General features: G+C 35.5%; 1 protein-coding gene across 1 annotated transcript in view; it reads right to left on the bottom strand.

The window, feature by feature from the left end:
* The window catches only part of SHOC1 (shortage in chiasmata 1), a 56,887-nt gene that overhangs the window by 30,134 nt on the left and 3,909 nt on the right, over positions 1–22,844 (bottom strand). Inside the window, exons 4-13 of the mRNA XM_054185689.1 lie at positions 19,098–19,227; positions 18,410–18,491; positions 14,290–14,477; positions 10,183–10,345; positions 8,194–8,296; positions 7,344–7,500; positions 5,923–6,030; positions 2,283–2,412; positions 1,400–1,494; positions 145–387 (exon numbers count right to left, since the gene is read on the bottom strand). Coding sequence (XP_054041664.1) covers positions 145–387; positions 1,400–1,494; positions 2,283–2,412; positions 5,923–6,030; positions 7,344–7,500; positions 8,194–8,296; positions 10,183–10,345; positions 14,290–14,477; positions 18,410–18,491; positions 19,098–19,227 — 1,399 coding nt within the window. The remainder of the gene's footprint in view (positions 1–144; positions 388–1,399; positions 1,495–2,282; positions 2,413–5,922; positions 6,031–7,343; positions 7,501–8,193; positions 8,297–10,182; positions 10,346–14,289; positions 14,478–18,409; positions 18,492–19,097; positions 19,228–22,844) is intronic.

Below are 22,844 nucleotides of genomic sequence, written 5' to 3'. Positions count from 1 at the left end.
TTCATATTGCCATAAAACATTTTGTTCCTGAGAATGAGAAATCTTCCATTTCCTTCCTTCTTGGATGTATGTAGCTGTCACTGTGTGATTCTCTGTTATCTTTGCCTTTTTATCACTTTTTTTTTAAAAAAAGAAGATACTTACTTTCTAACTGATACGATGGAAATTGCGTGAATGTTTCTACTTCTGTAGGAAGCAAATTGTTTGCATTACTGGCATCCATTTTTAATTGCTCCAAAGTTTCTACGGAGACTGGATTTAAACCCGAAACAAGCCACCAGCCCTCCTCTAGTGAGCTAAGTGTTGGTGCTTCTACCTCAACTAGTAGCATTTCCTTCAGTTCTGCAAGCGAATGACACTGATATGCAAGTTTAACAGGCTGATGCTCTACAAAAAATGGAAATCAACATATAATATTAATAATCTAAAAACATGAAAACAGAATGTCATTCTGGACATGAAACCTCCCAAGTACTGATGACCTACTATACATATCCATTGTTTATACTTTCATTTGTAACTCAGTGTCGATTAATAGACTTAAGAGCAAAGCAGTTAGTGTTATCAGAGCAAGTATGCTTTTTACTTATTGAGTGTATGAGTAAGGGAGGGATTAAATTTTTTTCAGATCTAATAATGTGTAGCTGCATCACTCGAGTTACAAATTATCTTGTTCATTATTTGTACGTTTATTTGCCATGCTTACAAATGGCATAACATAATCCTTACCTGAAAAAACAAATGAACTTAAATAGTCATGAGCCTACCATACCTTATTTTCAACTGTAATTAATGTACAAATGAATTGGACAACATAACAAGTCAATATACTTAACTTCATTCTGAGACTTGCAAAATGAAGGCAAATAACTTGAAATTAAAGAACAGTGGTAATGAGTATTCTGGTGCTGTCAGCATAACAGCTGCAGCAGTTTTGAATATTTTGCTTCCTAACATGAACTCTGCTCTTGTCAAGTTATTATTTTCCATTAACTGTACTTTTCTATTGACTGATACATATTTTGAAACATTATTTAAGGAAAAATAGCACACAAAGAGTTCGACAGCTTACCAAATTTCAATTAACGCAGTTATTGAATATAACTAGTAGTAGTGAGGTGAATATTTTCATAATGAAATAAAACTCTAACTTAATTCAAATTACCTCCATAGAAAGATACATGACATAGCAACTTCTATGTTGCCATACTGTAACTTTTTATATGTTCTAAAAGAATCAGATAATCCAAACTTCATAGTGTTACATTAGTCAGATAAACTTCAATGGCTCAAAAGATGTGCTTTGTAATACAACATTAATTTTTTAGCTATATTTTCTCCATGTACATGGAAGTCTTCAACATCAACTGAAAATTGATCATCAATTAGAAATCCTTACCAACAAGCAAAAGAGAGTTCATATTATCCCGATACTTCTCTGATTGCCATATCAAACATTCTAAGTATTCCTTAGAGGGCTCTGTAATCAAAATACTAAGAAGAACATAAAACAAGACTTGGAGTTATGAAGTTTAACAGCATTATGTCTTGAATTTTGATTTATACAAAACTGCCTTTTTTAAGACGTACCTTCTCTCCAAATTTTCAGTTCATTCATTCATTCACTCATTCATTAGAATTTTTTCCTGTCCATATAAAGCAGCACCGAACAAGAATTCTATCTAGAATGTGATTCACTCCCAAAAAGGATATTAAAATTCTTCGTGCATATGTGAGAAAGACAGCAAGGCAAAAAAAGCTAGTCTCGCAAACAAGATGAGAAGGAAAGTATGAAGCAATCCTGATCCCATGTCAGCATGAAAAGGCTTAAATTCCATTGTTGGAGGATATCCCCAAAACACAGACAATACTTTCTTCCTGTATCTCTTTTGGAGATTTTGCAGCTGATACTTGCTCAACATACATGTTTGCTGTATGTAAAAATATATGCATACATATACACACACATACTTGCTATATACATAAATATTTACTGTTGCCTCCTCCAAAAAGGAGACTAGACTGTCAGCCTACTAAGTCCCCCAGGAGAAAGGGATCTACAGTAGCAATTGTCATTTCCTTTTTCAAGCTCCCCTGAAAAACCACAGATATGGATCATGCACTCTATTCCTTCTTTCACGGAAAACACAAAATACATACAGCTGTCTCAAAGAACATAACTACCAATTCACAAATAGACTATAGTTATTTTTGTACTAATTTTGAGGATTTATGATGTAGTGGATTTATGACAGGATTTATGAGAACAAACTTTTAATTACCTGTTACCTGAAAGAGGAATAGGTTCTTCTTGAAGTCCCGTGCACACAAAATTAACCCACGATCTTTGTTGTCTGCATGGAGGAGTTAAAGGTACTTCCATTTCATCTTTCAGATATGGAATGGATTTAGCTAGAAATTGCATAAAGCCCCACCCAAAAAAAAGAAATCTAAATCACAAAGCTACTTGTGAATGAAACATCCATACTTCGAAATTTTACACTAGTGAAGTTTTGGATAAAAATACAATATTTTTTCATTTGACAATTCAGTATTTAAACAATAAACCCCAAACAATTCACATTTACTTTCCAGACAGTTTGGGAATAACAATCTGTAGATCACATTCCTTTACTCATTCTGTAATGTAGTTCTGGCTACATACTCTTCCCATGTAAAATGATTTTTATTATTAAATCACCAGGTACTATGGCTGAGGTTTTGATATTAAGTGTTCATCACTGTTGACCTTCTTAGACAGTTCCCACATAAATGAAGTCAATTAGATGGGAGAGAGACTTCAGACAGTATTGTGGTGGCTGTAACGTTCAGATGAATGGACTCAGGAACTTCAGAAACAGTCAGTCAGGATTTAAAAACCAAAATTACTCTTTCAAGCAGAATTAGTACTCATTGTAATTTCTAGGGATGACCACTGACATGAATTACAACACCAATTTTTTTAAAGCAGTACACAAACAAACCTGGCATGTTAAAAGTCCCCTGCAACTTGTTTTTCACAACCTTTCTTTTTGCCAATCATATTAAGTGCAGACATTTTAATGGATTATTGCTTTTTATTCTAAGAAGGAATTTGCAACTTCATTGATTTTGGTGTCATTCCATAAAAACTGGTGGTTTACTTGATTGCCCTGATATTTATCTTTCTGGAATTCTTCTAATAATATTTCTTGTTAAGCTCCAGAAAGTAAATGTCACAAAAACCACAGTTCCTACATGTTCTGTGAAAACTAACAGCCAGAAATATTGTAAGTAGGTAAGTGCCTCCCTAAGGAAAAACACTTGTAACAAATTCCCTATTCATTTCAACAGGCAGTAAGCAGCCGCAATCACCATACACACATTGTTTGGCCAACTGGCACACAGCAGGCTATGAATCAGCCACCTGCCCAGCTGCTTACAGCTGCTCCTTGTCCTACCTAACAAGCAGATTGTGCGTCAGGAAGGATAAAGCAGTGTTAGAAAGCCAGAGAATGTACAGTACATATTGGGGGGCAAAAAAGATAAGAGATAAAAGTGGTTACAAAAGAAAGACACAGACTTCCAATCAGTATAATTTCTTTCCCATTTACTTAGAGCAAAAAAAGCTCAGTGAACTTCTGCTGTGAACTTCAGCTCACAAATGGTTTTCTCTGGTGAAAAACAAATTTAGCACTTTTTTTTCAAGAGGACGGCAGTTGATCTCAGGACAGCAAAAGTTCCTGACATATCTAAAAAAAGCAATTATTTCTCTTCGACCAATACTGTTCATATTAGTTCTTGTCTAGTTATTTTTGCCTTTTGAGACTGGAACATTTTGACCAGCTACATTATTTAAACTCTGCCTACACTCAGGGTGCCATTCCCCTTCTCAGAGCATTAATGACTGAGTGAATTCTCTTGTCCCTCAACCCCACTCCAATAAACAATCCCCATAGCCTGCAGGAGAGGAAGGCAAACAACGAAATGTTTACAGAAAATGCCATTATTTTGTGACTGTTTCTTCTCTGAGTTCAAGCAAACATATTTCCCTTCTGGTAACTCATAAATAGCAAAATTCATTAGAAGGAGAAGACTGTAGGGTATCTCTGCTGAAATTTGACACCTGATATCAAAACTTCCATTAGCAAACAGTGTCTTAGCAGAGCACGTACAGGTTTGCAGGTCTCTATCCTACAGATCTGAGCATATCCTAAAAAAAAAAAGACATGGAAGCTGTCTGTGCCCCAGTGATTGACTCTTGCCTCATTCAATGGCAGAGCTAAGCCAGCAAACTGGCAATAAAGATTAATGCCATAATTTTCTTTTAAAAACAATTCAAGGTGGTTTGACCACTCATCTACTCCAGAAGAATGGACAGTATCTTACATAAGATCATAGCCAACTTGTTATTACTGTATAGAGGAGAAGGGTCCCAAACGGCTCAGATCTACTGTGCTTAAGTTCCTCCTGTTAATCAAAAGCTTTAGAAGTAAAGAACAGTTAGACAGCTCATTAGATTCAGGTTACAGTTAATCATGCTAGGCAATTATCTCCAGATGGAAACTAAGTTTAACTTTGTCTTGGTGGGAAAACATATGGTAAGTTTGCCTTCAGCTTTCCCATCTGACATTTCAAGCTGATACGATTGCTCCTACCAAAAGCCCACTACAATACAATATTAGGAGTGTGATTTCACTAGCCTGAAGGGGACAACTATCAGTCCAGTTTAAATCATATTGAAACTTAGACCAGAAGAGCGATCTTGCTCTAGAGAAAAATCAAAATTTCTCAAGGATTTTATTATCCGCTGGATGGAAAACTACCAAGTGAACGTGCTCTGGAGGATAATACTGTTGCTGTCCAATGCAATAATGGATAGACTTTTTCCAAGATAGATTACACATTAGGATGAAAGGAACACGTTCATTCAAGTATTGCTACTCTGCACAGATCACATCCATTTGTAAATGTCACTCTCAGCACAGGCTTTTCTGCATGAAATTAAAGGTGATCACTCCTGGAACCTGAAGAAATTTTAACTGAACAATCAGACACCAAACCTGTCCGGCACTGATTTGCATTGTAACAAGCATACCTGACTGAGTTTTCAAGTTATTAAAGGTGGGTACATGTAAAGGATTTCCTGATGCCAGTGCAGGAGAAGTCAGGATTCAACATAAACATTAGCAAATATTCAACACCTTCAGTTTATTTCTGTGGAAAACAGCCCTGGTGGCTACGTGACTTAATTTCTCAATCACATAGCATTACTGAACCACTTGCACACTAAAATGTCTGCACAGGAGTTTTGAACCTCTAGAAGATATAAACTCAGTACTTCTCCCTGGATTGTCCTCCATCACCCTTTTTTGAAAGCATTTACATAAGACTTTAACAAACTTTGAACTGTGCTCTTTGACTCCACTATTTTAATCAATCTGCCTTTAACTTTCCTCTGCCCTCTCTGGGTAGGTAAATTGTTAGATAAAAAAATCTAAAAAGGTAATCATCAAGTGCAAAAGATACAGACACCACTTGCAGCAAAAAGCAATATGAAGAAGCTGTAAAGTTGGTTCTGTTTAGCTTTTAAAACAGAAACTGTTTTAAAACCCCTGAAAGGTTGATGACACTTCCACCCGCTTATGGCGCCGCTACAAAACAGAAGATTACACAGAGCAAACATTCTTATCTTATGTCTATATGGCGCATATACTCCCATATGAGGGGTAATACGAGGGATAATGAGAATATGAGAATATGCGGGCAGTCACTTGAAGGATGAGGCTTTGAGCAGGCTGGTCTAGTGGGAGGTGTCCCTGCCCATGGCAGGGGGTTGGAACTAGATGATCTTTAAGGTCCCTTCCAACCCAAACCATTCTGTGATTCTATGATTCTGTGTAATTTATTTTATCCTCCTTTGATTTATGTAGATCTTCCTACCTGACTCACAGAATTCCAACATACTTCTGCTACTACTGGAGCAAACCTCTTCTGGTAGGGGACAGTACTTCGAAATTTCTATTTCGTATGTAATTTCTGCTTTGAGATCTGCAAACAGATTTTAAAAGGTGCCATAAATGAACCATTTATTCCTTTTTCCAGTCAGAGCAATTTTTTTCTTTCAGTCTTTTTACTGAATCTCCATAATATATTGTTCTGAAAAATTACAGTTATGCTTAGTAACACAAATGCTGTATCTCATCAGAGCAGTGCTCAGTCTTGTCCCTTTAAGGTGCCAGAAAAAAAATCCAATACAGTATAGTCATTATCTGAACTATTCAAAGTTCTTATAACTACAGTGCTGTGCTTTCTGGAGCAAGTAGGTAGCCTACCAGGAGTTTGTGTATGTAGATTCTCTTGCTACTAAAAAGGACTAAAAAAGAACAAAAAATAATAATAGTTTGATGTGTACATAAAAATCCTTAAACCTCTGAAGCGGGGGTTGGGTCATTCAGCTTGGAACATGGCATGTAGGTTGCGATGCACTAAATGTATCAGGGGCACATGAAACTGCCTTAGCCAAATATACACTTTTAAAAGTTTTGTTACTATCTTCCGTAAGAGACTCCAAACTGCAGCCATATCAGAAGAAGAATTCAGCACACACCCTTGACACTAAGAAGCATGAATCTTGCTTCTTTGAGCTGCTTCCTGTCCACCAGAGACGTGGTTTTCCTCACTTGTTTGCCAAAACCAATGCAAATTGTTTTTAATCAATATAAAAAATATTCAGGCACTTTTTCTTTTAACTACACAAAATATTGTCATAGATATCAATCCAATAGCCAATAACTGTCATTAAAATTGTACTTATGTGTAGTATCGAAGCATTTAGTAACATTTCTTAAATTCCTTTAAAGAAATTATTACTGCCATTTAGAATATTCCTGTTATCCATGGAAATATTTAACCCTTTTTTTCCAGAAATCTGCTTTTGTGTTTGCAGTTACAAAGTAACACAAGCAATTTTTATGGTATGACTGCACTGCATATAATCATCTTAAGATGTCTCTGAAAGTAAATTTAATTATGGATAAGAAAACATAACACTAAATTATTATATTCATGGTAGACTGGATATCATGAATCATGGCTCAGGTTACATTTGTTTCCAAGTTTATAACATAACCATGGGTTGAACTAAATAGCAAATAGTTTAATCCCCTTGATAACTTGAGGAGACATTTCTAATACTCAGAAATTTGGGTATAGCACAGTTTGTAGTCTCATAAAGAGAAATTCTCATTTGATAGGCTGTGATGTAATTCATAAGTGAACTGCATATAAAAGAGCTAGATTGTGTTAAATGGGTGCAAATGAGAGGAAAATTAGGTGAAGCATTTAAGAAAACCAACCCTCACCTTCTTTGATCACCTCTTTGCACATGTCTTCATCAGCCATAGTTTCTGGAGCTAAATTCAACAACTCTTTCAGTTCCAAGTATGATGGAATCTTAACAGAATCTGATCTGCCATTGCTGGGTTTGCAGAATCCTAACTCAACAGGCAGCAAGAAATACTGAAAAATATTAATCACAATAGGACAGTAAGTAAATTTCCTTTGATATTACTGTACTGTATTTTTCAAAATCTTGAAATAGCTTAATTGTAAACCAATCTAAGAGCTTTTAAGAAAAGAAGTTATATGACATTTACAAAGCATACGCAAAGCTTTGCTCAATACAGAGAAAAAAAATAGTGTTACAATATTTCAAATTGAGTCAGTGGAGTTTAAAGAGTGGATCTGAATTTACAGTTCCCAATCATGTAAAATCCTCGTTTATTTAATTGAAAGTTTGTTTTTTAGAATTTTGAAAAATGGAGCAAAAAGTAGGTTTTACTTCTTTTAAAAAAGTAGCCAAGCTGGCCACCCAGTTCCCAGAATGTTCTTGGATGTTCCCTGTCCCATGCACATGTCATGGTTTCCTGTTCTGGTTCATTTTTATTCTTAGTGTAACAGAACCTACATAACACTGCCAACACACCAGGTCCCAGGAGAAACAGCTGATCAGAGTGGAGATTCCCAACAGCATCCAAGAATTAAAAACCGACAAATAATACCAGTGTTTTCTAATCTTGGAAAAATGAAGGTTGCAAATACTTGGTGAGTAGGAAAAGAATTCAGTAAAATGACTTAGAGGTGAACAAACACTTATGCATAACATAAAGCAATTGCTAATATAGTACTTAGTAAGAAACAACATGATGATACCTCTTCATCTTTTACAGATATAGTACAGAAGTTCTCTTTAATCCCCTGCAATTCCTTTAAAATCTCTTCCATCTTCATTTCATTTTGGAAAGTCAAACATTCCCTTCAAAAGATAATAAAATAAAGGAAGTGACTTCTTTGTATTACTTCATATCTAAGACTAAAAGTCTTAGCAGTAGCTTTCATAGCCATATATGTAGCAAAAGTTTTTTTTTTTTCTAAATACATGCTTTTGTAAGAAAGCAATTTCAAGGGATGTAGTACCAATCTGTGTAATTAACTGAAATTATTTTTCAATAAATAGCACATTATATGCAGAGTAGAACCACTTAATATTGGAATCTGCCTTAAAAAAGTTACAGAAAAACCCCTGTATTTAAATTGTTCATCATCTCAATGCATAAGGCCTGTTGGGTAAAAATGCTTTCTGCAAAAGCTGCAGACCTAATTTTCTTCTAATGACAAGCTTTTCTGCTATGTACAAAATTTCTGTAATCTATAATGTTGGCATTCTTTATCTTGTTACCTTTTGTTTCTATTTTCAGGAGTGAGTCAGCACCAAAGAAGGCAGAGTGTGCTCACTATTAAAATGAAAACAATAAGTATGCTCCCTGATTTAACTGACAAACTTTTAAAATGCCAAGAAGTAAAATTCAGGAGCGAGGCTACTACTTCCTTTGTAAAGCATGGATACAAGCAGAACAGGGATGAAGATTTTTCAAGTAGAACGAAAACTTTTTATCTGGCTTGCCCCTCGTGGCCATTACAGGCACTAAATCCGTAATGACTTTTTAGGGGGATAGCTTCCTCATAGGCCCCTGACACCACTATTTTCCTGGAGAAATACTTTAGACTAAAGACTATAAATTGTTCCACACCTAGCCTTGGCATGCTCATTGAATTTTATCTTTTATCTGCCTAATTGTCTCTCTTTGTCTAAATGCTCTGTGTGCTCCACTAGGCGATTTGTACTCCACCTTGAGAAGGCTGGTAGCTTTGCTAGTAAACCGCGGATTGGCAGGTCAGAGATATTTCTGTAAAGGCTCACGCTAGCATATCTTTTCTCCTGTGACTGGTATTTCTGAAAGTCATTGCAGGATTTGTATCATGTTTTCTTCGCTGGATATTTACAGTACTCACATGTGCACATAATCTTATATCCAAGACTCACCGAGAGATCAGGGCTCATCTTTGAAAAAACAGGTAAAAGACCCCACTCTACCCTGTTCTGTTACTATATCGGTAGAGTTAAATCAGTTTAAATCTGCTTTGACTTGCTTTTGAATCATGCAACCCTACCAAGTGCAAAGGAAGCTAAACAAATCATCCACGCATGGAGTAAAACAGTGCAAAATTTAGCCAGACTTTATGAATGTATGTATACAGATGAATATATTTACAAAATAGTAGACATTCTGGATATAACTTATATACCTGTTTTAATATACCAGTTTGCTCAAATTCCTGACATAAGACATCATTCAATTAAATTCAATCAAGTGAGCAATATGAAACTGAAAAAACCCATAAGAGTAATTAAAATTGGAACTTGAAGAAATACAGTTCATCAGAGTAAGAACATGGATTTGCTGACAGCATGACTGAGAGAAAGAAGGAACACAGGACGATGTGTAAAACCCTGGCCCAACTGAATTCAGTGATATTTTATTTATTTGAAATCAGTCAGTCTAAGGGAGGATCATGTCCCTTAACAATGGACATTTATTCAGTATTCCAAAACTAATATCCTGAGCACACTTCACACTTACAGAATGTAAAAATTACATAATTTCATTTATCCAGTTTTCTTAAATAATGCACATAAATTTAATCCTACTAACTTTTTCATAAGTAAGAAGAAAAGCTAAGTCTTTACCTCTTGCAAATATAAATTAGTTAAAAAGTTGACATGCAACAGAAGATTTAAAATGTTAATGGCGTTATACACAGACCATTACTTATGTTTAATATTATACAATTTGTAGATACCTGAAAATATTCTCTTCTGTTAAATTCTGTCCTTCAGAATCTAGAAGGGGATCTTTCACTAGAAAAAACTGTAGTCTGCTCAGAAGTATAGATGAAGTAGGCAGTTTTTTACGAAAATTTTCAAGATTATCAATAAAAACAAGTTCCTCTTCCATATATAAATCTGAAGGAAAATAAGAAAAAATACATTAACAAACGATATAAACACAAGAATTATCAGAATAAAGAGAATTTTTGAGCAAGTGTTGCAATGCTGTAAATGTCAGCAAAACAGTAACTGCTTTTTACTTTAAATATTTTAAGATTTTTAAGCTTTAAATGCAACAAAGTGTAGACTTCTAATGGTTTATGTGATAAGCTTTGGTTTTCTTTTGTTTTTTCCTTTGTTTTATATAACACCTTTTAAAAAGAAAAGGTACTTTCTTTTCATTCCCTTGTTTGCATTGCAAAGTATGATAAAGGAACTTTTGAGGTAGGTTTTGGCTGAGAAACTTGGTTCAGTGGAATTTTTAATGTAGGAATGAGGCAGTATCTCCATACCATCTAAACCTAAATGCAATTGTCTAATTCTGAAGCAAGAAAAAAATTATTCACAAAACGAGCAGACAAAAAATATAGGTTACAAATTATTATGATTTCAAGAAAGATGACATTATGGACCTTAATTTCTTTTGAATTTAGACTACTAGTCTCCATCAGACAGAACTGATGCAGTAATCACAACTCTATTTGATGCAATCCTTTATATTTGCAATATAATATACAAATACATATATACACACATACTGTACATATACAATATATATAAAGGGAAAAGGGAGTTTGTTCTTCTTCCTTATTTTTTACCAATATGGAAGTCTCCTCATTCTCACATTGCCCTTTCACTCCCGGGATGACTCCCTATCTGTAGTAACCCTCCTTTCCTTCCTAGTGGCTGGAAATGGTAGATACTGATTATGTTCCCCCCAAACTGTTTTATGCTGCTAACACAAACAGATCCCCATAAAGAAATTCATAAATTAAAAAATAAATGCCTCATTATAAAATCCCTCTGTTTAATGAGATTAATTGTTCAGGAGAGGCTGCTAAAGCTTCTACGAGACTACAAAGCTTAAAGCACCTCCAATAAAGAAATTGACATCTTTTCTGATATGATTTACATCAAGCAACCAGGAAAACAAAGTAGGAAGCACCGCAATATTCCGGCAAATAGTGGCTGCAAAATTAGGTACTAAAATCAGTCAGAAAATATAGACTGCTTCAATGACGTAAACTTGATCATGCTGTCCTGAAATAATACCTCATTTAGGTTTTGTTAATTCAAATAAAGCAGGATAACTCCTAATATCCTAACACTAAATCCAGTCAAATGAGGCACAACTTGATCTGCATTTATTATCTCAGTTTAGCTATACTTTTAATTATTTTTTATTATATCAATTTTTAGTGTATCTTTTTATTATAAGTGGCTCTAGTACTTAAAGTGTATGAAAACAATTAGGTTTTTTTCAGTTAATATCATTATGCTACTATGATTCAAATATTGTAATTAGTGCATTTCCTTGTTAATTTTAACACATTTTAAACTCTTACTCTCCACATCAGGAAAGCATGCCTATGCAAGAATGTACATACGCATTTACTGAAGTGCCCTCCTGACGTGGAACAGGTGCAATCACAAACCTAACTGATTTCCTAAGACAGAATTTTGCAACTTGAGCAACAGGTAGAGTTTGAAATTCAACAGTGTTTGAAATCCGTACAAAACCGAACTGAGTTGCCACTTTGTGATTTCAGGAAGCGCAGTTCCACATTTTTTAATAGGCTTATTTTTGAGAATTGTAACTTGAATGCAGTATCATCACTTTCTTTGATTCAGTAATTTCTGATCATCAAAGCACTTAAGAAAAGAACTTTAACAGGCTTAAGCATGTCCTCAAGTACTTTACCAATCAAGGAGCAAATACTCGGTTTATGTTTGAATGGGGGGTTCGCTGCTAGTGCTATCATGTACTAGCGTAACAGCTTAATGGTACAAAGATGGCTGTCATTCCACTGTGACCTCTTTCTCGTAACAGACAGCCTATGCAAAACGGAAAGGCAATTAACAGCATGCTGAATATTGGAAACTTGTTTGTAATCTAATGTAAATATAATGTAATTGTGAAGAGGACTAGAACTCTACAGTTACTGACTGAACAAAATTAAGTTTCTAGCATTTCCAATCAATGGGCTTCACTTTTCACAGGTTTTGACTTACAGTTTTCCACTGTTATAGTCCAGCAATAATTTAACAGCTACATTTTAAATGTGTGCATAACCTATTACACTAAACTTCACAATCTTTTCAGAAACTTATTTACTTTAAACAAGAACCTTTAAACACAACAGCTCTTCGTAAGTATTATATGTATTATTTCTTGTATTACACCTCAAAAAGTGAAACGACTGAAGAAATCGATTTTGTTTTTTGAAAGGAAGAACAGGGTTAGATTAAAAGAAATAACCATAAAACTTTTTAATATGCACAAGCTGGTAGAAAAAAACCTCCTGCAGTAATAAAATAAGCTGTTTAGAATTCAAATATAACCTTCCTCTATTGGAAAAAAAACATTTCAAATGATCATTTCAAATCCTATACCATGTTCATTTTTTTTCAGTACAGGTTAGATAATTATGTCATATCACCCATAATATTCTTCTAATAATTTTTATCTATCAGCAAATTTCATCATTTTGCGCTCTCTGTATGTATCTTCATGCCTTTAGTGAAACCTAGTCAGTTTTGAGCTGTTAGCAGACTAGCTAGCATTAATTAGCAGGTTCTCAATGACACAAGATAGCTTGTAAATCTTTCACAATGGCAGCTTTTAAAACTTCCCTCAAAAGTCAATTTTTGCTCAAAGTCAAGACTTTTGCTAACATTTCCTTCTTTAACAGAAAGTTAGAAAAACAGTTGGCAGTAACACATCAGTTACATTGAAAAATAATTATTGATCTGCTAATTCAATAAACCAGTATCACAATAGTGAATAATTTAAAAAAGAAAATAATCCAGACTCTTTAGCTTGCTTATTTATGTTTAAGCACAATAATAACCTGTAACTTCCAAAATTATAAATTTCTTAATTTAACTTATATATTTTTTTTTCTTTCAGAGAGTCCTTTCCATGGAAATTTAGCTCTCTTGATTGCTCTTAACACATGGGAAAGCATCTGCATTATTTTTATTCTCTTTATAAGCACACACCAAAGAGGGAGCTTATTAATTATTGAAACCTTCTGCCATACGTGACTTAACTTTGAAAAAAACAACCAGGTAATTACTTAATCAGATTAATTAAGATTACTGTCTTTCAATTATTAACCGTAATGCACTTGCATAGTTGATACTATGTTCCTAGTAAATGTTATCTTGCACAATATTGTATCAAGAACCACCTGCCTCCTCTGTATGACTGTGGAAGAAAAGCTCTTAGTACATGATTACGTTACTTTCCTTTTCTAAAGTAATGTAATTGACAGATAAACAAAAAAAACTGTATTGAAAATATAAAACTGATAGTTCAAAATAATAAATCTTAATAGTGTTGAATCAAACACTTTCTCAACATTTTGTTTTCTGTCATCAGAATTCATTATACATATTAGGGCACTACTAATCATAAAATTTCATAAAACACATAGGAACACTACCCAGCTTGAACTATCTTCATCCCAGCAACAAAGCCAAAAAAGCTTACTTCTTTCTCTCCTTGACACGGTAAAGGAAAATGTCACAAGGATCTAATTTTACTGAGGTACAAAGGACCATGAGCATTTTGATCAATGTCTAATAAAAACTACTTATTGTGATACATTTTGTCACCTTCTGCCATACATTTGATCAGCCTGAAATTTCTGGCTTGCACTTCTCTTGAACTGTTAAGACAAGCCCTGCTTCTCCAGGGAATAAATTTCTCTTAAATGGTTATAACTTCTACAACTGCAAAGGCTGTGATCACCCAAATGATCTCTTCAATGTCTATGGGTCATGCACAAAAAATTATAGAAGTTAACAAACTGACTTCATAAAAAGTTAAGAAAACAGTGAATAAAACACTTTACCTTGCCATTGTTCTTTAAATTCAGTGGCATAGTTAGTCTTCAAATATTTGTCTTGGGTGGATTCTTCTGTAAAAACATTCCTACGTAAAAAAAGTCCTTCTATGTCATTCTGAGAGCAGGGATTCGAACTTGGAATAACTTCTATTAATTCATTACCAATATAGAACTCTACAGAAGAGACAGGTTTCCTAAAAAGCAGAAGAAAAAAAATAATCTGATACTTAAGCTGTTGTAAAAGCACTCTCATAACGTCCCTGACTCCTCAGTGAATCAACAGAACTCAAAAAGATACTCTAGGAACTTTGATAATCACTGTATTCACCAAAAAAGATTGGAAATTACAGAGTTGTTATCACTATTCACTAGATCCATGGTTAAATTACATGTTTAATTCTTCCCCAAGACAAAGTCCTTTAACTTTAACCCCAGCATTAAACTGAACAAAAGGATAATGGATGGAAAAAAGCATCAGATCTATTCATGTCATAGCATTTACGACAAAAAATTGCTGCTGGGTTAAATGTATAGTCTTGTTTCAAAAATCAGGCAGAAATTGCAATTACAGCAGTAACTGCAATAGGGAAAAGACAGAATAAATGAAGAAACAGAATAAATGAAGAAACAAAACCACTTCGTTTTCCTGTCACTTTTCATACTAATCTCAATACTACTATTATTCGTCAGGAAAAAAACCTGCTTGCCAAATAAATAGCAAAATCATTTGACTACAAAAAAAAAATCATAGTCCTGAGCTAATCATGCATCTGAACAAAATATTTGTAATTGTCAATTAAAATATGATCATGTTAATGCTACGTTATCCATATATTCAAGTCATACACCTATGTTTGTACAGTGTTCTGAACACAGAAAGCACTACATTAGAATTATCATATGTATCTTCAATTAGATCTTTACAAAATGAAGTAAAACTTTCAGCAGTGTCTTTGAAATATGGACAGTTGAGTCTCATCATCAAAATAAGCATGGCAATTAAGTGCATGTACTAAAGCTAGTAAGGAGATTTATCGAATTAAGCCATTTGGAAGTTTCTAGGAATTATAGACTTACTTCCTTATGTCCTTTTCTGCCAGGTGTCCTCTCCCACAAACACATCCTCCTAAGTTTAACTCCTTGCTCATAGTCTCAGTCCAATTAATTTTTAACTGGTACACAGACTAAGCCCACTTCATTTTAAAATACATTAAGTGAAATATTGTATTCCAAGGGTGAAGACTAGTACTATGGATCCAAAGGACCAAATATTTTCCAGTTATTTGTTGCTTTTCTTTTTCAAAAAAGAAAAGCAGAAGTTGTATTAAAAATCCCTATCAAAATAATGTTGAAAGTTACAAAGGAAGTCACTGAAATGTTTTAACTGGACTTCTAACTGGATTTTGATGCTGTTTAAAAAATAACACTATGTTATGCCCTACTGGGTACTGTGTTTGGTAAAGCTGTGATCATAATTTTTTTTTCAAATCCGCTGGTTGACTGAGTAATGAACATGTTCAATGCTATTATCTCCACTACTGAGCATATGGCTGAAGGCCATTTAACAAACCCCAAGTTAAATACAAATACACTACCTTCTTTATTTCTAACAGCATTGTGACAAAAACAGAAAAAGAACTCATTAATATTCACAAGATTCCCATAAAAATGGTAATATTATAATCTACATTCTCTAGAACAAAGCCAAGATACTCATGCTGGGTGCCAATCTAAGACATCAAACCCCTAGTCTTTCAAAGTATTTGGCATTTTTAGCGTTAGAGCACTAGTACTCTCCAACCAGCTTCAGCTGTGAGCACTCATATTCTTTAGGTCTTCCAGACAATAAGAGGAGCAAATTCAGTGCATAACTGCAGTGGATAACTGCAGAGAGAACTGCAAATGACTTGCCCAAAATCACGCAGGAGCTTTGACAAAGCCAAAACCAGAATCAGTTCCTCAAGTAGCATGCGACTTCCTTAAAACAAGCTCCAGGAACAACATAATATTAGGAAAACACAGCCTCTGGAGAGTCTATTATGATAGACAAGCCATCAGCAAGTTTGCCGATGACACCAAGCTGAGTGGGGTGGTTGACACGCTGGAGGGAAGGGATGCCATCCAGAGGGACCTGGACAGGCTTCAGGCCTATGCAAACCTCATGAAGTTCAACAAGGCCAAGCACAAGGTCCTGAACATGAGTCAGGATAATCCCAAGCACAAATACAGGATAGGTGGAGAATGAATTGAGAGCAGCCCTGAGGAGAAGGACTTGGGGTGTTGGGTCATGAGAAGCTCAACATCAGCCAGCAATGTGCACTCGCAGCCCAGAAAGCCAACCACATCCTGGGCTACATCAAAAGAAGCATGGCCAGCAGGTCGAGGGAGGTGATTCTGCCCCTCTACTCCGCTCTCGTGAGACCCCACCTGGAGTACTGCATCCAGCTCTGGAGTCCTCAGCACAGGAAGGACGTGGACCTGTTGGAACGGGTCCAGAGGAGGGCCACAAAGATGATCAGAGGGCTGGAGCACCTCTGCTATGGAGACAGGCTGAGAGAGTTGGGGTTGTTCAGCCGGGAGAAGAGAAGGGTCCGGGGAGACCTTATACTCTGGAATATATATATTCCAGTACCTAAAGGGGGCCTACAGGAAAGACGGGGAGGGACTCGTGATCACAGAGTGTATCAATAGGACAAGGGGTAACGGTTTTAAACTGAAAGAGGGGAGATTTAGATAAGATATTAGGAAAAAATTCTTTACTGTGAGGGTGGTGAGGCACTGGAACAGGTTGCCCAGAGAGATGGTGGAAGCACCATCCCTAGAAGTGTTCCAGGCCAGGCTGGATGGGGCTTTGAGCAACCTGATCTAGTGGGAGGTGTCCCTGCCCATGGCAGGGGGGTTGGATCTAGAAGAACTTTAAGGTCCCTTCCAACCTAAACCATTCTATGATTCTATTATTAACTAATGATCAAATAATTGCACAGAAGAACACCAAAAGAGTTAACTATCCTCTTAACTGAAGGGTAAAGATTTTTTTTTCAAAACCCTTCCTATTATGTGCTTTTCATTCTTGTTTTCTTCTCCTGCAGTAACGATGTTATTGAAAAGCTATGCGCTTCCTTTTCATGTAGTACCACTTTTACAGGAAAAGCACCTCTCCATTGCTACAACAGAGGCAGAATTTCACAGACACCCGTACAATTCACTGCACAGCCCTGATCCACTCCATAAGCATGATCATTTCTGTACCATGAATAAACAGAGGATTACGCTGAAAAAACAGTATGTAGCTATGCAATTAAAGACTGTATCATTGTGAAATCACAGAAGAGTGCCACTGTAAGGTACTGGCAAGCCTGGTGCCGGCATTTTCTGTACATGATTACTTAATTCTGCAACCAAAAGTTTTCTTCACAACCATTTTTTTACGAAGATTTGAAGATAGCATAGATTTTAGACTGGCCTGTAAAACCAAAAATGTAATTTCTCTATTTCTTTCACATTGACAATTGTTTGGGAGCAGAAATACACCCATTTTACTGGTTTGCAGAACCATGATTTTCTTTCCTGTCTTATGTATGCTGTAAAGACTGTTTTGCAAACCTGTTCTTAAAATTAACTCTATTTCAGAGTTCGTCTGAAATATTTTGACTTTATATAGATAATTTTAAAATAAATACATCTATCTTCAATCACTATAATGCAAGTTTGACTTTTTATAGCTGCCTTTTACACCTTTTCAAAGATTTATAAATACCATTCTTTGAATAGTTTCATCTACAGTTATGAGAGATAACTGTCTTAGAGAAGGAGAGGGGAAAAATGTCCTCATGGTTTACTTTCATGTTCATGCATTGATTTCAGAGACTTCCTCCAATGTCATAAATAGACTACACAGCTATTACAAAAATGAGATAAAGAAGCAGAGAACTCCATAAAACCACAATACTTTTAGTGAAAACACCATTTTTAAGCTGTCTGCTACAGTGCACGCCTCCAGGGCACTCTACACTTGCTACTGTCAGAAAACATTTCCATATTCTGGTATCATCATTATCTTATGATTCACAAAGTACCTGAATGATATCAAAGGAATCATATATGTTTTTAACTTAAGGTTACTGACTTTTCCAGGAAATCCTCCACAGATAAACTTTGCTTCCATTGATCCAATACTGAAATAGCAATCATGTTCTGTGTTGAAGTAACTGAGACAAGAAGAGACATAAAGAATCACCCAGAAAATATTAAAATTAATTTTTACTTTTATGTATTGATCAAACCATTGCAGAGGCTAACCAAACTTCACACAGGATGTACAGAAGAAACAATGCTTTTAGTTTCCATTAGCAAAAGTAAATGCAAATACACCAGAAAGATGCAAATACTTTTATATATATTTTTACCTCTATGCTTGGAAATCCCCGTTTTTTTCCGCATCTCAAAACCTCAACATCATCTTTCAAACCCCTCCCACCTAATCAGATTTAGTATTTTACTTATCTCTGATAATTGCTTTTCTTCCACAACCACATGTCCAGACAGAAAGTTTTCCAAAGATCTCTATGAACTAATCAAATATCACCTTCATTTATAGTGCCATACACAAATAAATATCCATTACTCATTTGTTGCTGCTTAGGCAATGAACACGTTATACCTTCAAGAGCTGCATGAACTGACATACTATTATTTCTGTAATTTCTTTTTTTTTTTACCAGACTTACCATATATTACCATATTATGCACAAACACAAGCTTTTCCTTTAATCCGCATTAAACCTGAACTAAAACTTAAGGACTATATAACTTACTTCTAGTCCATGGCTTCCTATACTTATCATCAGCAAACAGTCCAGTGAGATGATCCTTTTCATCTTGATGTAAACAGGGAGGCAAGCAAAGTGATAATCTCCAGATGGAAAACTTCTGCCTTGCTATGCTCTGCACAAAAAAAGGCACACGAAAAAATTATGAGACTGTTCAATTCTTTTTCTTTTTGTGCTCTACCTTTTCAGTTCCTCTGAACAGTCCCACTGTCCCATTACTACAACATATTTTATATTTAAACTTCATTTTTTTGTAAAACTGACCCAGTCCAAATTAAAAGATCCTAACATTCAACTGACTTGATATTTAACTTTTAATCTACACTTCTGCATATGCAAAACTGCACATATGCTTAGCTACACTTACCTAAACTTTATGTGTGCAATTTTAAGTGCTTAACACTTGCATTTGTTTCCTGAACTGACATGTATAAGCTGACAAGAAGCAATTTAAAATCATTCCTACTATTGCTGTTTTAAGTTCTCATAAGATTCTAAAGCTTCTCAGCTTGCAAGTGCCATTATGAGCTAACAGAAGCCCTACATAAAATCTTTTATCTTCAATAAAAGCATGGTAGTAATCAATTTAATTCTAGAATTAAATAGTCAACATGGCAACTTCAGTAACTCTTCACTGAAGACAACTTCAATAAACTATCCAGCAGTTCTTCTGTCACACAAGCCCACATGCAGTACTGTATAAATAGCACAGAACCACAGAATAAACAGTGAGTTTAGGAAGCAGAGAAAAATTAGTCTTATACCGGGGTTTGGATTTAACATGTTTATACCTTAGAAAGAAGTCCTCAAATATTCTAGGGTGTAAAAGGCATATTGGAAAGGGCAGCTACCTATACAAATGTGGAGAACATCATGAATGACAGTAGAAATTTCTCTCTAGTTCTAGGTCCATTGCCTGACTTCAGCTCTGTTGCTTCAGGTCCTAGAAATGTCCACCCATTTCAGCATACGGGTGGGCCAAACCAGTTATAGCTTTTACCATGAGACATCTCAGGTGACAAACTAGGAATAATTCACTGACTTGGATTTCTACCAGAAGAGCAGTGCTGTTGGTGCACTTGTCAGACCCTCCTGTATAGGCAGAGAGAAAATGGAAAAAAAACCAACCAAAGTGGGAAGCAATGTGAACAAACACTATCATGTTTGTGAGAGGTCACTATTACAGATCCTTTTTCCATTTCAGTTTAATCCTTTGTGGGATAGTTACAATTCTGTAAATGCCAGTTAATTTTAACAAAAAAGGCAAAACCTCCTGCCACCATAGCATCTTTTCTTTAGAAGGCTCTTGTAAAAAATTGATAAACACCATACTAATCCAATGCATTCCCTCTTGCCCAAGTCAAAGTGTGACATTTCCCCAGTGATCTCTTTTGCAAATTCTGAACAAAGAAGGTAAAAACAGACAACTACAGGCAACTGGACAAGTCTTCTATATGTTACTGGCCATACATCACTTTAAGTAATCTGTATTGAAGTTATTGCTAAAACAACTGCATTTATCATAAAATAGAGTCCAGATAGTGAAGTTCCTGGTGAAGATCACAGGAACAGAAAGAGCTGATGACAACTTTTCTCTTCACTAAAACAAGCTGCAAGGATTGTGACATAAAAGCTCCCAAAGTACTCTTAGGTTACAGAAGAATGACCTGCTGGAGTTTCAGTAGAAACTACTGAACAAGTAAATACTAGAAATAATATGACAGAGATCAGAAAGAAATTTTTAACATCGCCTGGAAACATTCAAGGTCACATAGGACAGGGCTTTGAGCCCCTGCTCTTTGCAGAGGGGGTTGGACTACATGATCTTTAAAGGCCCCTTCCAAACCAAACCATTCTATAATTCTATGACTAAGAGAAGGATTCCACATCCAGTTCAGCCAGATGTATGCAGGAATCGGAGTGATACACTCATCAAATTCTAGCATTTCCTAAGAATTGAAGGCATTCAGCAAGTGCAGTTAACGTATCAGATGCCTGAAAAGTCATTTTAACTACCATGTACTTTCTAGTGGGAGGGTACAAGTTATGCACAAGAGTGGAACAAGAAGCTGCAGTTTTAGCACAGTTTATCCCTTGCACAGTGAGATCTGTAATACCTTTAAATGTGTGATCACATCCATTAACCTCTTCTGGTAGTATTACAGAGCAACATTCACACCCTGTCGCAGACCAGCTATTCGGCAGGTCACTGAACATTTCTCTTCTACTACTTTTCATTCGTTCTGCCCTCAGCACCCACCTACTGCTAAAAATTCAGGCAAGAAAAGCTATGAATTGTAATTCTTCTCTTTTGCACGACAGCCCACAATATACTTTGCTAAGACATCTAGTTTTATTCAAAGAAAACACAGAAACAATTAGATCAAACTGACTGGAACTACTGTGAGAAGGTTTCCACACAAATATTGAATGACACCTTGCATACTGTTGGAATTAAAATAGAAAAAGAAGTTCTGGTTGCCACAATCTAAACAAACACTAGGCACATACACAGGTACTATATGGAACAATAAGGAAAGTGATGTGGGCAACATGTTTCATAACGTGGATCTCACTTTACCCACAAGTACTACTGCTGGACCACTTCCCAGGCTGCATTTCTCCATCTATGTGCCAGGAGCACTGGTGTATGGGCTTGCACTCTCCCTGAACTCTTGAAGGCACCATGTCTTGCTACCTCATTCTTCTGCCCACACACTAGCAATATCCCCTCTTGACAAAGCACCACTCTGCCAGAGAAGTTTTTTAATTTGGCTCATGGCTTTTCTTTGAAAACGTAAATAAGTGCAAACTCAATTAAGTAAGATAGTGTGCTTCAGTGATAAGTGGTTGGTAATATCACACAGATGTAGACAGGAAGGAAAACAAGACTTCGTAAGGTTTCTATGTCTTAACTGATCAACATCTATCAAGCCAAAATACTCGTTATAGGTGTGAAAAAAACATCTGTTCTCCATGAATTTAATCTAAAACATTACAAAAACTCTTCCCTATCATCAGTAGGGAATACTGAAGTATGTGTATCACTGTCCTAATACGTATTAAAGTAGCTAGAAAATTGTATTCGTTCTCCAAAAAGGCAATTAATTGAATTTTATGCATTAGAAGGCACAGTGCATTCTCCAATGAAAGCTCTACGCAGGAAACTGGCTATAAAACACAATTACAAGTGCAACAGACACTAAAAAAAATTGATGCTCTTTAGTTTTGGCAAAATCATACTTTAATTTTTTATTTAAAAAACCTGTAATCGCTTCACTATGTTATCCCAGCAAATGCAGTACAACCCCACTGAAACAGAATTCCTAAGAAAGTAGTTCTCTGTATCTTTTTTTAATGTGCACTCAATATTTTTTCAGTTACTGCTTCAGTTACTACTTCATATTTCTTTTGGAATATTAAGAGAAATAATAAAACTATACCTCATATAAATAGTCTGTTGAATGATACTTTAAAGCTGCAAACATCTTATTTTCTGATGTTTTCAACACTTCATCTGTCTAGAATATATACAGAATATGGATTAGTTAAAAACTTCCTATATCAGGCAAAAATGTTGAAAGAGAAGGTTGAAATTAAGGTTCAAGAAGGTTCAACAAGAATAACTTCATAATTTCTGCTACTACACGCACCTTGGACTGAATTTCCTATAGAGGAAGGATACCCAAAGCATTCAGTAGTCTTCCTTTGGAAGGGTGTAGCAGGCTAACT

This window comes from Rissa tridactyla, chromosome Z (genome assembly GCF_028500815.1).
Source record: "Rissa tridactyla isolate bRisTri1 chromosome Z, bRisTri1.patW.cur.20221130, whole genome shotgun sequence".
In the NCBI taxonomy this organism is placed as follows: Eukaryota; Metazoa; Chordata; class Aves; order Charadriiformes; family Laridae; genus Rissa; species Rissa tridactyla.
The sequence above is the reverse complement of the archived record's forward strand: the minus strand, read 5'-3'. Positions and strand labels throughout refer to the sequence as shown.